Source organism: Triticum urartu, chromosome 5 (assembly GCF_003073215.2).
Source record: "Triticum urartu cultivar G1812 chromosome 5, Tu2.1, whole genome shotgun sequence".
Lineage (NCBI taxonomy): Eukaryota > Viridiplantae > Streptophyta > Magnoliopsida > Poales > Poaceae > Triticum > Triticum urartu.
The window spans coordinates 457,643,405-457,659,125 of record NC_053026.1 but is presented as its reverse complement, the minus strand read 5'-3'; the positions used below and the strand labels follow the sequence as shown (position 1 = coordinate 457,659,125).

At 47.8% G+C, this 15,721-nt stretch overlaps 1 protein-coding gene across 1 annotated transcript; it reads left to right on the top strand.

Annotated features, from left to right (window-relative positions):
- Positions 1–9,826: 9,826 nt before the first annotated feature.
- Positions 9,827–13,315, top strand: LOC125556275 (phenylacetaldehyde reductase-like). Its single transcript, XM_048719045.1, has 6 exons — positions 9,827–9,986; positions 10,067–10,236; positions 11,646–11,831; positions 12,275–12,437; positions 12,635–12,824; positions 12,911–13,315. The coding sequence occupies exons 1-6, from the start codon at positions 9,872–9,874 to the stop codon at positions 13,116–13,118; spliced, it is 1,032 nt and encodes a 343-aa protein (XP_048575002.1). The 5' UTR covers positions 9,827–9,871; the 3' UTR covers positions 13,119–13,315.
- The last annotated feature ends 2,406 nt before the right edge of the window (positions 13,316–15,721 follow it).

Sequence of the window (15,721 nt, the reverse complement as noted above, 5' to 3'; positions counted from 1 at the left end):
ATTGAACCGTTGTGGTTGCATCACACTTGCTGACTGGCTCTGCCTCTACCCATTTAGTGAATTTATCAACTGCTACTAACAGATGGGTCTTCTTGTCCTTGGAGCGCTTGAAGGGTCCAACCATATCCAGTCCCCAAGTGGCAAACGGCCACGTAATTGGAATCATCCGCAACTCTTGAGCCGGAACGTGCGCACGGCGGGCAAACTTTTGACATCCATCACATCTTTCGACTAAATCCTCTGCATCAGCATGCACCGTCAACCAGTAAAAACCGTGGCGAAAAGCTTTAGCAACCAACGACTTTGAACCGGCGTGATGACCGCAATCCCCTTCATGAATTTCTCGCAAAATCTCACAACCTTCTTGAGGAGAAACGCATCGTTGAATCGCTCCTAAAACACTGTAACGATGTAACTCCCCGTTGAGTATGGTCATGGACTTGGAACGCCGGATTATCTGTCGAGCCAACGTTTCCTCGGCTGGTAACTCGCCTCGGTTCATGTAATCCAGATATGGGATCGTCCAATCCGGTATGGCATGCAAAGCTGCCACCAATTGAGCCTCCAGATCAGGAACAGCCAAATCTTCTTCGGTTGGTATTTTGACTGACGGATTGTGCAACACATCAAGAAAGACATTGGGCGGAACCGGTTTACGTTGGGAACCAAGACGACATAAAGCGTCCGCCGCTTCATTCTCCCGCCGGTCTATATGGTCCACCTGATAACCTTTAAAGTGACCAGCCACTGTGTCCACCTCTTGCCGATATGCAGCCATGAGTGGGTCCTTAGAATCCCAAGTGCCAGACACTTGCTGAGCCACTAGATCTGAATCGCCGAAACACTTAACCCGGCTCAAATTCATCTCTTTAGCCATCCGAAGACCGTGGAGTAAAGCCTCATATTCAGCTGCATTGTTAGTACAAGGGAACATTAAACGGAGGACATAACAAAACTTATCACCTCGTGGGGAAGTTAATACGACTCCAGCCCCCGAACCCTCTAGCTGTCTGGACCCATCAAAATGAATAGTCCAATATGTATTATCTGGTTTCTCCTCAGGTGCCTGTAACTCTGTCCAACCGTTGATGAAATCTACGAGTGCCTGGGACTTGATCGCCGTGCGGGGTATATATCTGAGCCCGTGGGGTCCAAGCTCAATGGCCCACTTGGCAATCCGGCCAGTTGCCTCTCTGTTTTGAATGATGTCACCCAAGGAGCTGAACTGACTACTGTGATAGGATGGCCCTGAAAATAGTGTTTGAGCTTCCGGCTTGCCATAAACACCCCATACACCAGTTTCTGCCAATGCGGATACCTCTGCTTTGACTCAATGAGCACTGATATAATAAACCGGCCGTTGAACCGGATACTCTTTGCCAGGCTCTTTGCGCTCTACCACAATGGCTACGCTGACAGCCCGGGGCATTAGCAGCCACATATAATAATAAGGGCTCTTTATCGATCGGTGCTGCCAGCACGGGCGGTTCCACGAGCTGTTTCTTCAGATCTTCAAACGCCTTATCAGCTGCTTCACTCCAGACAAAGTTATCCGTTTTCTTGAGCATCTGATATAAGGGAATGGCCTTCTCTCCAAGGCGGCTGATAAACCGGCTCAAGGCTGTAATCCGGCCGGCCAGACGTTGCACATCGTTAATACACGCCGGTTTAGCCAAGGACGTAATTGCTGCAATCTTTTATGGATTAGCCTCAATGCCTCTGTTTGAAACCAGAAAGCCTAAGAGCTTGCCTACCGGGACACCGAAAACACACTTCTCCGGATTGAGCATCATCTTGTAGACCCGGACATTGTCAAAATTTTCCTGTAGATCATCTATCAAAGTCTCCTCCTTTCTGGATTTGACCACAATATCATCTACATACGCGTGGACATTGCGCCCAATTTGCTTATGAAGGCAATACTGAACACATCGCTGGTAAGTTGCATGGGCACTCTTGAGTCCAAAGGGCATGGAAACATAGCAGAAGGCTCCAAAGGGAGTTATAAAGGTTGTCTTCTCCTGGTCCTTAACTGCCATTTTGATCTGATGATAACCAGAGTAAGCATCCAAAAAACACAAACGGTCACAACCCGCCGTAGCATCAATTATCTGATCAATGCGAGGAAGAGCAAAGGGGTCTGCAGGGCAAGCCTTGTTTAAATCTGTGTAGTCCACACACATGCGCCAAGTGTCGTTTTTCTTAAGAACCAGCACCGGATTGGCTAACCACTCTGGATGAAAAACTTCAACAATAAACCCAGCAGCCAACAAGCGGGCGACCTCTTCACCTATAGCCTTGCGCCTTTCCTCTTTGAAGCGGCGGAGGAACTGTCGGACCGGTTTGAATTTTGGATCAATGTTGAGTGTGTGCTCAGCGAGTTCTCTCGGTACACCTGGCATGTCAGAAGGTTTCCATGCAAAGATGTCCCGATTCTCACGGATGAACTCGATGAGCGCGCTTTCCTATTTGGGATCCAGGTTAGCGCTGATGCTGAACTGTTTGGATGAATCGCCGGGGACAAAGTCAACCATCTTAGTGTCTGTAGATGATTTGAACTTCAATGCTGGATCATGTTCCGTGGTTGGCTTTTTTAAGGAGGTCATGTCTGCCGGATCAACTTGCTCCTTATAGAATGTTAACTCCTCCGTGGCACAAACTGACTCAGCATAAGCCGCATCGCCTTCTTCACACTCCAAAGCAATCTTTCTACTTCCATGTATTGTGATAGTCCCCTTATGACCTGGCATTTTAAGCTGCAGGTAAACATAACATGGCCTTGCCATAAACTTAGCATAAACCAGCCGCCCAAACAGAGCGTGGTACGGACTTTTGATCTTCACCACCTCAAATGTCACTATTTCTGACCTTGAACCGTAGTCATCTCCAAAAGCTACCTCCAAAGCTATCTTACCAACAGGATATGCAAACTTACCAGGCACCACACCATGAAATACCGTATTCGACGGTTTAAGATCCTTATCTGTCAACCCCATACGGCGGAATGTATCATAATACAAAATATTGATACTACTTCCCCCATCCATGAGCACTTTAGTGAACTTGTATCCCCCAACTTGAGGGGCTACCACCAAGGCCAAATGACCTGGATTATCAACCCGGGGTGGGTGATCCTCTCTGCTCCACAAAATAGGTTGCTCCGACCAGCGTAAATACTAAGGTACTGCCGGCTCAACAGAGTTGACTACCCTTTTGTGAAGCTTCTGATCACGTTTGCACAAACTAGTAGTGAAGACATGATATTGCCCGCTGTTCAGCTGTTTGGGATTGCTCTGATAACCCGACTGCTGCTGCTGCTGACTCCCCTGATGGTTGTAACCTCCCTGGTTACCTTGGTGTCCTTGATTGACGTGTCCGGCTTGATTGCCTGGAAACCCTGAACCGGAACCATTGCCTCTGTAACCCGGCCCGTGGAAACCTCCTCCTGAACCGCCGGGCGGGCCGTTGTCATATTGGAACATATTGGAATTCTTGAAATCCCGCATGATATAACAATCTTTCCAGAGATGTGATGCCGGTTTCTCCTTTGATCCATGCTTTGGACAGGGATGATTTAACAAACGCTCCAAATTGTTGCCTGGACCTCCACCCCTCTGGGGCTGCTTGCCTTTATGGCGCTGGCCATTCTCCTGCGCGTTGGTATTTGCGACAAAGTCCAAACCACTATCAGCCTTGCGCTTACCAGTGTTTCCATGGCCTGCCAAATTGTGTTGCTGGCCTTTGGCATTGCCGGTCTTCTTACCCTTCTCCGGTTTGTCCTCCTCCGAATCTGGATCCTTGGTATTATTTGAATCGGCGTATTTAACCAAAGCAGCCATGAGTGTTGACATGTCGTTGCAGTGACGTTTGAGCCTTCCCAACTTCTGTTTCAACGGTTTGAAACGGCAATTACCCTCTAACATTAACACTGCGGTGTCTGTGTTGATACGATCTGACGAATGCAAAATCGCCGAGACCCATTTGACCCAATGGGTCGTGGACTCCCCTTCCTCTTGGATACAAGCAGCCAGATCTACAATTGACATCGGCTGCTTACACGTATCCTTGAAGTTCTAGATAAATCGGTGCTTCAATTCGGCCCATGATCCAATAGAGTTGGTCGGCAAGCTCTTCAACCAAGTGCGAGCTGTTCCTTCCAACATCATGGTGAAATATTTAGCACACACCGTCTCGTCCACATCTAACATCTCCATCGCCATCTCATAGCTCTCCACCCACGCCTCTGGCTGCAAATCGGCGGTATAATTTGGTACCTTACGAGGTCCCTTGAAATCTTTGGGTAGTCGCACATTACGTAAAGCAGGAGATAAACACGGTACCCCTAAGGAACTGAACATCGCCCCTGGCTCCACGGAGGCAGTGGGGTGAACCGGAGTATGCTGTCGTGCCTCGTGTCGAGCTGTCAACTCGGCCTCTCGATGTGCGCGGCCATGATCCACAACATCTTGCGCATTAGCACCTCCCCCAACCGGGTTGTTCCCTCGTGGCGAATTTCGGTGGCATGCACTACTGGACACGGCCGGTTCGTCTTCCATGTGTCTGCTATAACTCTGGCTTGGGCGAGGAGTGGAGTGAATCCTCTCACGGCTGTGTGAATATGCTTGCTGTTGATTTAGCGCTGTCTGAAGGAGATCCCTGGCCCGACGTGCTTCCACTTCAACTGGTGACTCGCTGTCGGTTGGGAGGGCCGCCAGGCGTGACGCAGTGGCCACAATGTTGTCCAACGGGTTGGAATAATGCCCGGGCGGCGTTGATGGTACAACGTTGTTCCGGCGAGGCAGGTCCGTCGTGCGCGGCTGAACCGGTGCTCCTGCTCCCGGCGCCCCCGCCTGGTTTAGTGTGGGTTGGTTACCAGCTCCTGCACCTGGTGTGTTGAAAATATTCTGCGGCTCATAAACCGACGGGAGACGTGATCGGTACCTTCTTCTCATGACTTCCTCTGAAGCATTCTGATCCAGTCTAATCCGGTAAGCTTGTGCTTCCAACTCGGCCCGCTCCGTAGCCATCCTGGCGTTCTCTGCTGCCAGGTACGCCTTGGCCTGGGCTATCTAATCTTTCACCTTTGCAATCTCCGCATCGTGTTGATCCCTGGCTGCTGCGTCTACCTCCGCGGACATCAATGTTGCCAGAGCGTCGAACAAATCAGATAAGACTTGAGCCGGAGGTGGTGCCGAGCTTCCTGCCCCTGCTGGTGTGGCCGTTGTTGAACCGGAGAGCATTGCTATGGCGGTAGATGAATGAGGCGCCGGTTGTGTGCCGGCCATGAAGATGGCGGCTCGGTTTGGCAGACCGGGGGAATCCGGAATACTGTTGCCCTCGGATCCTCCCTAAATTCGGCCGTCCTGCAACTGGTAAAGCGATTCGGTTTCTCCAGAAGACTCGTCATCAGAGCAGACTATGGTTTCTCCTTCGGACACCGGTCCGTCCTCGTGCCCTGATCCACGGACGACACCTACGAAAACATGCCTTGCCTCGGGCTGAACCGGCAAAGGACTTGCACGCCAAGCCGTTTCGATGATGTCGGTGCAGATGTCCGGCTCGGGGGCCGGTTCGCTGATCTTGCCGATGAAGACGTGAATCCCACCAAAGGGGACCCGGTACCCGTATTCGATTGAATCGGCCTCGGGACCCCATCCTATGTTGTCGATGTAGAGCTTGCCGCGGCGATTCTTCGTCATCCGGCCCACGGCGTATCCCTTAAGTCCATCGAAGCTTCCCTTCAAGAACTCGAAACCATCGTGCGATAGCCCCACGGTGGGCGCCAACTGTCGTGGGTTTGTCACGGCAGATGTCCTCGTGAAAGGACTTAGTTGTGGAGCCATCGCAACGGGTTAGCTTAAAGGGGTTAAACCGGACAAGGGGACACGGGAGTTTATACTAGTTCGGCCCCTTCGATGAAGGTAAAAGCCTACGTCTAGTTGTGATTGGTATTGCTAGGGTTTCGAAGGCCAGGGAGCGAATCCGCTTTGTCTGGCTTTCGAGTTGTTGTTGTCTCTCCCTAAACCGCGGCCGGGTCGTCCCTTTATATACATAGGTTGACGCCCGCCGGGCCACAGAGTCCCGAAGCCGGTTTATAAACGTATCTGGTTCGGCCTCTCTCTTTCTATCTTACTATACAAGTTACATGACTAGGCCGGTTTACATTTACATACTGTAACTCGCCTTTGGGCCCTCCGTAAAGCGCTAGCATCTTTACATCTTCATGGGCTTCTAATCTTCAAAGAGTCAACCCGGCTACATAAGGCCGGTTTACCTCCAGTAGTAATATCCCCAACAGCGCCGAAGAGCCAAAGTGAGATGGTGCGTCTCCGGGGATGAAAATTGCAAGTTCTTCCATGCATTGGCCAACTGTCAAGCTCGTCGTAATAAATTTAAGGTTCTAGTTCATACTGGGATAGAGCACTTTCAGAATGGCCATAAGCTTGCCATTGCAACTGAGTACTTTTCTATGGTCCTGGGACAACCGGCTGTTTCCTTGCCAATGGTGCAGCTCAGCTCCTTGTACATGTCCATGGATCTCTCTAGGCTTGCGGCCCCTTTCTCCTGGGCAGAGATCGCTGAGGCCATCAACAAAGCCGCGAACAACAGGAGCCCAGGACCTGACGGCTTCACTAACGAATTCTATAAGGCTTTCCAACATCTCCTCAAGGATGACTTACTCAGGTTTTTTGAAGATCTGCACAGTAACAATGTAAACCTTGACGGTATCAATACTGCTTATATCACTCTGCTGCCCAAAAAGGATACGCCCTTGGAAATAAAGGACTACATGCCCATCTCTTTGGTTCACGGCTTGTCCAAGCTTGCTTCCAAGGTCATGACAAATCGGCTACAACGGCAGATTCCGGCTCTTGTACATTCTCTGCAGTCTGGGCTTCTGAAAGGTCGCTCCATTGTTGAGAATTATATGTTGGCTGCTGAGTTAATCCAATGTGCCCACAAAAGAAAGCGGTCTGTCATCGCTTTGAAGTTGGACTTTCACAAGGCCTTCGATAGCGTCAGTTGGGATTGTTTGAAACTAATCATGGAGGCAAGAGGCTTTCCCCAACCTTGGAGGCAATGGGTCTCCAACCTCCTCTCTTTCGGGCGCTCAAGGGTTATGATCAATGGCGAGCTGCCCCCCCCCCCATTCTTGCGAAGCGTGGCTTTCGGCAGGGTGACTCCATGTCACCTTGCCTCTTCATTCTGGTGGCAGATGTTCTACAAAGGCTGTGATGCCTGCACTATCAGAATGAGACCCTGCAACATTCGCTCGGCTCAGATCAGTTTTTTCCGGTGCTGCAGTACGCGGACGGCACTTTAATTATCTTCAAGGGGGATCTTGAGCAAGCCACGATTACCAGGGATATCCTAACCTCCTTTTCGGCCTTCTCAGGCTTAACCATCAATTTTCACAAGAGCACGTTAGTGCCTGTCTCGGTGGATGCAACCATGGCTTCGGATATTGCTCAATTGCTTGGCTATCCTATCTCCTCTACACCATGCAGGTACCTTGGTCTACCTCTGTCACTAACTAAGATCACTCATGGGATGTTGTTTCCAGTTCTTCACAAAGTGGATCGCAGGCTCTCGGGTTGGCTGGCCACCTTTTTATCTCTTGGCGGGAGGCTCACGCTCGTCAATTCAGTGCTAGCCGGCATATCGAGGTACCTTATGTCCTGCTTCCCTTGGCCTAAGGAGTCGCTCGCTTCCTTGGAAAACCTGCTGCGTGCTTTTCTTTGGCAGGGCAAGAACAAGGTTAAGTGGGGCCAGTGCCTCGTAGCTTGGGACAAGGTCACTCTCCACCGCCAACATGGTGGCCTGGGGGTCAGAAATCTGCAAGCACACAATCACGCCATGCTTTGCAAGTTCCTATCCAAGATACTGCAGCACTCAAACATCCTTTGCTACCAGTGGTTCGCTCTGCAATATTGCCAGGCTGCAATACCTCTTGGGCCCTCCAGTCGAGACACTGCCATGTGGTGTGGTTTCAAGGATCTCATTCCCATGGTCATAAACTTTTCATGATGCACCCTGGGCTTGGGCAAGCTCATCTCCTTCTGGCATGATCATTGGGTGGAAGCAGGCAGACTCTCCCTGCTGCTTCCTATTCTCTAGTCCTTCGCCAGAAACCATTGTTGCTCAGTTAGCTCACGGTTCTCGGACGGTGCCTGGTCAGTGCAACTCCACCCCCATCTCTATCACTCTGCTGAGCACGAGTTACAACTGCTGCATCATCTCATTACTCCCCTGGCTCCGGTTGACTTGGGCAAGGATTTGTGTTCCCTCTCGGTTTTTGTTAAACAGATCAACACGGGCTACTTCTACCATCTGCTGACCTTCCGGGGTGCTTTCTGTGCTTTCCACGATTGGTTCTGGGATGCGTTGATCCCCTTGAAGCACAAAACCTTTCTTTGGTTAGCTTTTTGGGGCCGGTTAAACACCAGAGACAACATGATCAAGAAGCATTGGACGGCCGTTGTTGCACACTCGGGTTGTGATATATGCCCAGCAGTGGAATCAGTTCATCATATAATGCTACACTGCAGGACGGCGTCTACCCTCTGGCACCACCTCCGTTTGGCACCGTTGGCTGCTAGATCGCCCGATATGCTCTCCTTCGTCCAGCAAGCTGCTACTCGGTTGCAGTTCAAGCGCAAATGGAACGTGGCTTTTGCTGCCTGTGCCATCGCTCTTTGGCATGCACGCAACGATCGTGTTTTCAACTCCAGGACATGGACTGACTCTTATGTCAGATTCTATGCTGCAGATTTGATTCGACTTTGGCGCCACAGGTCCAAGAAGCAACAAGATAAGAAGGACCTCATGTTTTGGGGCAACCTCGTAGCAGCATAGTCACATAAGTTTCCTCTTATTGTTCTTTCTACTACCTGCCTCACCCCACACCTCTCTTTTTTTTCTTTCCTTGTTGGTTTGCACCAAAGTGCATTCCACAAGCTTCATGTAACCACACGTTGGTCCTCAGGCTTAGGCCTGCTTTGAAATATAAAGGTGGCCTGGTGCCCCTTTCTTTTATTTATTTTTAAAAAAGGTTGCATAGGGATAGGTGTGCGTAGGTGCGTTGATAGAAACGAGTGTATGTACGTGTATGTGGGCATCTGCGTTGTATCATACTCCCTTCTTTTCGGTTTATAGGGCTTATTTCAAAATTTTAGTTTTTCCATTTTATAAGGCTCAATTTAATTGTTCCCCATCACATGTTCAGACTTCAAGGTGCATTAAATCATTACATGCAAATATTAAGAGAAAACTGACCAAGGCATGCACTTTATGCATGCATGCATTGCAATTAATGCATTCGTAAACATAATTTTTTAAGAAAAACAAAAGCATTAGTTGGGTGCTTTTGCAAACTACAAAAAATATTCCACCAGTTATCATCTATCTTGGTTGGTGAGATTTTTAAATTGAGACTTATAAACTGGAAAGGAGGGAGTATAAAAAAATACATGTAAATTACTAGGATTCGAAAAGTGCATGTACGAGGACGTGCGCAGAGCATGGCTAGATTATCGCTAGTAACAACGAGAAACGCCCTGAGGCATTTGGCGCCATCCAGCCGGCGGCGAAAAGGTCGCGGCGCGATGGGTTCCGACTTCCGACACTACGCACCAACTGCCCCTTTGTCGTCTCGACACCGTGTCGCGAGGAGTCCTTGTTTAGCCGGCGTAATCTTTTGCTGCCGATTGGCGCCGTGAAGTATACCGGCAAGTGGGTGGAGAGAGTCTCAACCCGCCAGGCTGCGACAGACATATAAAAGAGCCGACGAGGCCGAGGAGGCAGCTAGCAGCATTCCAGCAAACCGTCCCGCGGGTGTTGACTCTGGTAGAGGAGGAGGAGGTGGAGGAGGATGGCACCGCCGCGACACGTGTGCGTGACCGGCGGCGGCGGGTTCATCGCCTCGTGGCTCGTCAAGCTGCTCCTCTCCCGGGGCTACGCCGTCCACGCCACGCTCCGCGACCCATGTATGTCTTGCCCCGGTATTATATTATACCCGGTCTGATGACCCTCCGGCCAAGTTGGTAATGGCGGGGTGCTGTTTCAGGTGATCCCAAGAACGCCCATCTGATGCTGCTGGACGGGGCGGCGGAGAACCTGCGGCTGTTCAAGGCCGACGTGCTCGACCGCGCCGCGCTGGCCGCCGCCGTCGAGGGGTGCGAGGGCGTCTTCCATGTCGCGACCCCTGTGCCCGTGGATAAGCTCGTCGATCCTGAGGCAAGTATATACATCTGCCAATTCACCGTGTGCGGTGCGTCGTACTGTTATTAGTTCACAAATTTGCATAATTCCCACGATTTCTTCGTGCATCCGTGGAGTCTCCCATAACCGTAGTAGCATCAGCCATCAGGAAATTGTTCAACGGAATATTGGTTTTTCTATTATTCTTGTTGTCGTCGACGCAAATATAATTTTACCATTCGATCGATATCTACTTATGTCTGGTTTAATTTACCCCACAAAAAAAAGTCTGGTTTAATTTAAAAATATTTCTACTTCCTTTTTTTCAGGAACTAATAATATATTTTTTGAGGAACAGATATATCCACTTCTGCATACAAATTTGCTTCATTAGATTCACTGTAAAATACAGTATATTATAAAGCTAATACATATATTTGATATCGTAGATCAGATTTTTTTGAGTTAGCACAATCTTATTAGAACTTCAATTATTTCATAGTGGAGTGAGTAAAAACATTTTATGACGTTAATCATGGTTGTATATTTGTAAATTTTGGTGTGAAAACATAAACACGTCCTCTCTCAGTCTCTGTATACAGTGAAAGCATATGGTCATATTTTGTATACAAAATATCATATTATTCAAAACTCGTTTGTACCAAAAAAATCAAAGGAAGTCTATAGTAATATTTTCGTGCAATTTGGCTATTTTCATACTTCCGCAAAAGAAAACCATGTGCATACTTAAATATATTCACAAGTGTTTGCATGGATGTTGTCCCGTCATCTTCCATTCTAGCCAAAACATTTGCAAAAAAGAATAATCATTTCAGGACAATAACATGCCTGAAGTTTAAACCACACTAAGAAAAATACCATCTTGCTGTATAAATAGGTGAAATAAAAGGTGCCATACATCTTATTTTGAGAAACAAGTCAAACACCGTCTCTTCGTCATTGCTTTATTTAATCCAACACCACCATGTTCCTACATACATATGCCATAGTTTCATAATTTCTTCTTGCAAAAAAAGAAAAGTTCATACATATGCATGTTGCTTTTCATGAGCACTGTGGCTCTTTTTTCTTTCTGTTTAAACAATGAGCACTCTAGATCTGCTTGCTCTCCACTTAAAGGACCCCTCGATAACTAAATAAATGAAAGGTCCACCACCGGCCAGACGCTCATACATATGCCATAGTTTCATAATTTTAGAAGCTCCTCTACATTGAGGGCCGGGATTCTCTGATTAACATGGGATTTTCTAACAAATCTCTCTATTTCATTTGTATTGTGTTTTTAGTATATAATTGATAATTGACAGAGATAGATACTCTTGGAAGAATGTGACTTACTGATGTTGAGACTATTACAAGCGTTGTTGGAATTGTGAAATCTTTAATGGTATGATTCTAATCTTGTGCCAATTTAAACCGTGCAGTCGGAAGTAATTATGCCTGCTGTCAAGGGCACCTCGAATATTCTAGAAGTTTGTTCAACTATGAAGGTTCAGAAAGTTGTGGTGGTGTCATCCACTGCTTCTGTTCATTTCAACCCGAACTGGCCTCAGGATAAACCCAAAGATGAGAGTTGCTGGTCGGACAAAAACGTGTGCATGGAAAATGAGGTTAGTATGTTTGAAGTTCAGAAAAAACGTCGGTCGCAACGTGCATTGTGATGTAAGAAGCCTATTATACAGGAGTAGGAAACACACACAAACATTCCATGTCGCACGCACAGTCTAGACTTTCCATCTGAACTCTAAAGACACTTAGTGATAGTAATTAGGAGCGTATTCGATCACCCATATTAGAACTCTAAACTTTTTTTCCCTCGATCCCCGCTGGCGAGGCCGTGAGTTTGCCTCCTCTCTGCCTACCACTCTAGCGGCCGGTGGTGGGTATATGAGCGGTGAAAACAGTGTGTTGGCGGCTCGTTCCAGCGTCAACAATGGTCATTCGGTGGTTGTGTCAAAGTTTTATATATTTGTTGTGTAATATCCCTGTCGTATTTCAGTTTTATTCTCTAGTCCCAGGGCTAAGTTCAACTCTTTACAATTTTGGCTGGCAGCTTTGGTACTTCCTTGCAAAAACTGTTGCTGAAGAGACATCCTGGGAATATGCAGAAAAGAATGGGCTAGACATCGTAACAGTATGCCCTTGTATTGTTTTTGGTCCACAACTACAACCTGTTGTCAATACCACCAGCGAACTTCTTCTCTATCTTATAAAAGGTCCCCGCATCATATCCTGTTCTTTTCCATTTTTTTATTTGTAGTAATATCACTTATGTCTGACAAACAGGTCATGTTATGGAGTGGCTCATCCACTAGAATTTTGAAGGGGAAAACATGAAAAATCTTATGGTGTGTCTTCGAAGAACTACTTATCTCGTTTTTTGTCTACTAACTTTTTGTCAATTTCATTGCAGGAGGTCCTAACGCGATGAACGACGTGATGTGGGAGATAGTCGATGTCCGTGATGTGGCTGATGCTTTGCTTCTGGTATACGAGAAACCAGAATCATCTGGAAGATATATCAGTGCACCAAATTACATTACCACAAAAGCCATGGTGGAATTGCTAAGGAAGGCGCACCCTAACTACAATTACGTGAAATGGTGGGTCTCTTACCATGCGTTCCTTGTATGCAGCAAATGGCGCATTCTGTTTCCATGGTTTGAACAGCTCTCTTTGTTTCTTGCAGCAAGACTGATGTGGAACATAACTCTCCCATCTCACTGACCTCGTCGGAAAAATTGAGAAATCTGGGTTGGAAGCCAAGGAAATTGGAGGAGACGCTCCTGGATAGCATCGAATACTACCAGAAGACGGGGCTTCTGCAGGATGCCGAGGGAGAGGGATACTCGTACCACCTTCCTGAAATGTTCAGCTTTTTTCATGCTGCCGAGTAATAAAATCGAGTGTGGTAGCGGTGGTGCGAGTGCTTCCACATATGCCATTGTGCTTGTGGAAATGTTGAATGGTATCGTTGGTGACCATCCGATGAGACAGGACTGGAAGTGTTTAGACGATGATGCCTCCAATGTAAAATATTTGATTTTGTAAATCCTCCAATGTAAAATATTTATCTGCACTATTTTCTTTCACATTTATCATTTTCGTACATATGTGCAGATCTATTTATACATATTCTTTTTTCATCCTTTTTGAAAAAAAAACATATTCTTTTTTCGTTTCTACCAGTCCACATATGTATCAATTTGAATGAACTCAAATTTGATCCTTTGTTAAGTATTACTCATGTGTCCACCCTCGTCTCCAACGCTCAAAGTGTTTTCATCAAAACTCGGAGCATCCACAGCAACTTCATGTATGTTCGAAACCTTGCGCGCCTTCACAAGAGCAAGACCCCCTCCCTGCTATTCAAGTTCGACATTCGCAAGGCCTTTGACTCTGTCAAATGGGAGTATTTGCTTGACCTCCTTCGGAGACGAGGTTTCCCAAGCAAATTTCGAGAGTGGATTGCGGCACTCCTATGTTCCTCATCTTCGAGGATCCTCTTGAATGGGGTACCTGGTGCTCCCATCAAGCACGGCCAGGGGCTACGGCAAGGGGACCCCGTCTCTCCACTCTTGTTTGTCATAGCTATTGACCCCCTACAACGTATCCTCGACATAGCGACAAAAAAGGGGCTGCTTCATAAGCTCCGAGGCAGAGGTGTCATGGTGTGTACCTCCCTCTATGCGGACGACGCAGCCGTGTTTGTAGCTCCGTTTAAAAGTGATGTGGACAACCTTGCGACTATTCTGAGGGGCTTTGGGGATGTCACCGGTCTGTGCACCAATTTTCATAAGAGTTCAATGGTTCCGATTCGGTGCGGTAACCTTGACTTGGGGCAAATCACCCAACGGTTGCCAGCTGTTAGAGCCTCCTTCCCGCTGCGATATTCGGGCCTATCGCTCTCTGTGTGGAAGCTAAAGCTCGTTGACTTGCAATTCCTTGTGGACAAGGTGGCAAGTAGATTGACAACATATGAGGGCCAGAACATTACCATCATTGGGCGCGCGGCTCTTGTCAAGTCGGTACTTGCTTCCCAAGTGATCTACTTCATCACGCCGCTTGTCATACAGCCCACCATCCTTCAAAACATCGACAAGCTTGAGAGGGCCTTCCTATGGTCTGGGTCAGATAAGACAACCGGAGCAAAATGCAAGGTCAATTGGAATATTGTCAGTCGACCGCTTGCTTATGGTGGGCTTGGGGTCCTTAACACCAATAAGTTCGCGCGGGCTTTGAGACTGCGGTGGCCTTGGTATGAATGGAAGGAGCCAACAAAATTGTGGGTTGGGAGAGGTAACCCGTGTGATGAGGAAGATCTCAACTTCTTCTATGCTAGCACCACAATCAAGGTCGGGAATGGGGCGAAGACACCCTTCTGGGAATCCCCTTGGATTCTTGGGCGCAAGCCCAAGGACATTGCTCCTCTCATCTATGAGTCTTCATCGCGGAAACATTGGAAGATACGGGAGGCCCTCAAGGAAAACGCGTGGATCCTCAAAATCAGGCCACCTGCGGTTGTTTCCCCCCAACATGTAACACAATTCTTCACCCTTTGGATGCTTCTGCATGAGGTGCATCTTGATGAGCTTGCTGAGGATGACATAGTATGGAAACACTCGGACTCCGGGCATTACTCTGCGGCCTCTGCCTATAGGGCACAATTTTTGGGTTTGGTCCTCTCCCCCATGGACCAAATGGTTTGGAAGCCTTGGGCCCACCGAAGGTCAAGTTCTTTGCTTGGCTCGCACTGCAAGATAGAATTTGGACCGCCGACAGAATGGCTAAGCGGGGCTGGCCAAATTTTGGCCCTTGCCCCTTGTGTAGGGGAGTGCAAGAATGTGGAACACATCTATTCTTCAGATGTCGCTTCACGTTGAGGCTTTGGAATTTGGTTATTCAGAAATTTCTCATACACGACATGGACACGTCGGCGTGGAGCTCCTTCGACTCAGTCAAGACATGGTGGGCGAGCACGAGCGCCGTGGGCACCACCAACCGAAAAGCGAAGGCCTCGATCACCATGCTTGTGTCATGGGTCATTTGGAATGAGAGAAACGCAGGAGTGTTCCGGCATAAGAGCACGCCTCCGCCAATTCTGCTCAACACCATCGTCGACGAGGCAAACCTTTGGATCACCGCCGGGGCAAAGAAGTTAGGGTCTTTTTTGTTGCGAGAATAATTGCCATGCCGTATTCTGGGTGTATGTTGTAACAAACTCTTCTCTCTTTATTTAATATATGAGGCAAATCTTTTGCCTCCGTTTCAAAAAAAATAAATCCATCCCTTGATGTACAGGTACATACCTCACTACTTTCACGTTCTTTTAGGTGATGGTACTCTCAAGTGACATTCAAGGAAAATATGATACATGTATCTCAACTACTGGAGCGTTGTTTTTTTTTTGCGGGGTGTTGTATATTTTTCTTTATGATATTAGATCTTAATTTTCTTCATTGCTAATATTATCATCCCTCAAGAAATCTTTACTGTCCCC

Coding starts and splice junctions, on each gene's coding strand:
- LOC125556275 (XM_048719045.1), top strand. CDS start 9,872: ATGGCACCGCCGCGACACGTGTGCGTGACCGGCGGCGGCGGGTTCATC. Junction 10,237..11,645: donor ATAAGCTCGTCGATCCTGAG/GCAAGTATATAC, acceptor TAAACCGTGCAG/TCGGAAGTAATTATGCCTGC. Junction 12,825..12,910: donor AACTACAATTACGTGAAATG/GTGGGTCTCTTA, acceptor TGTTTCTTGCAG/CAAGACTGATGTGGAACATA.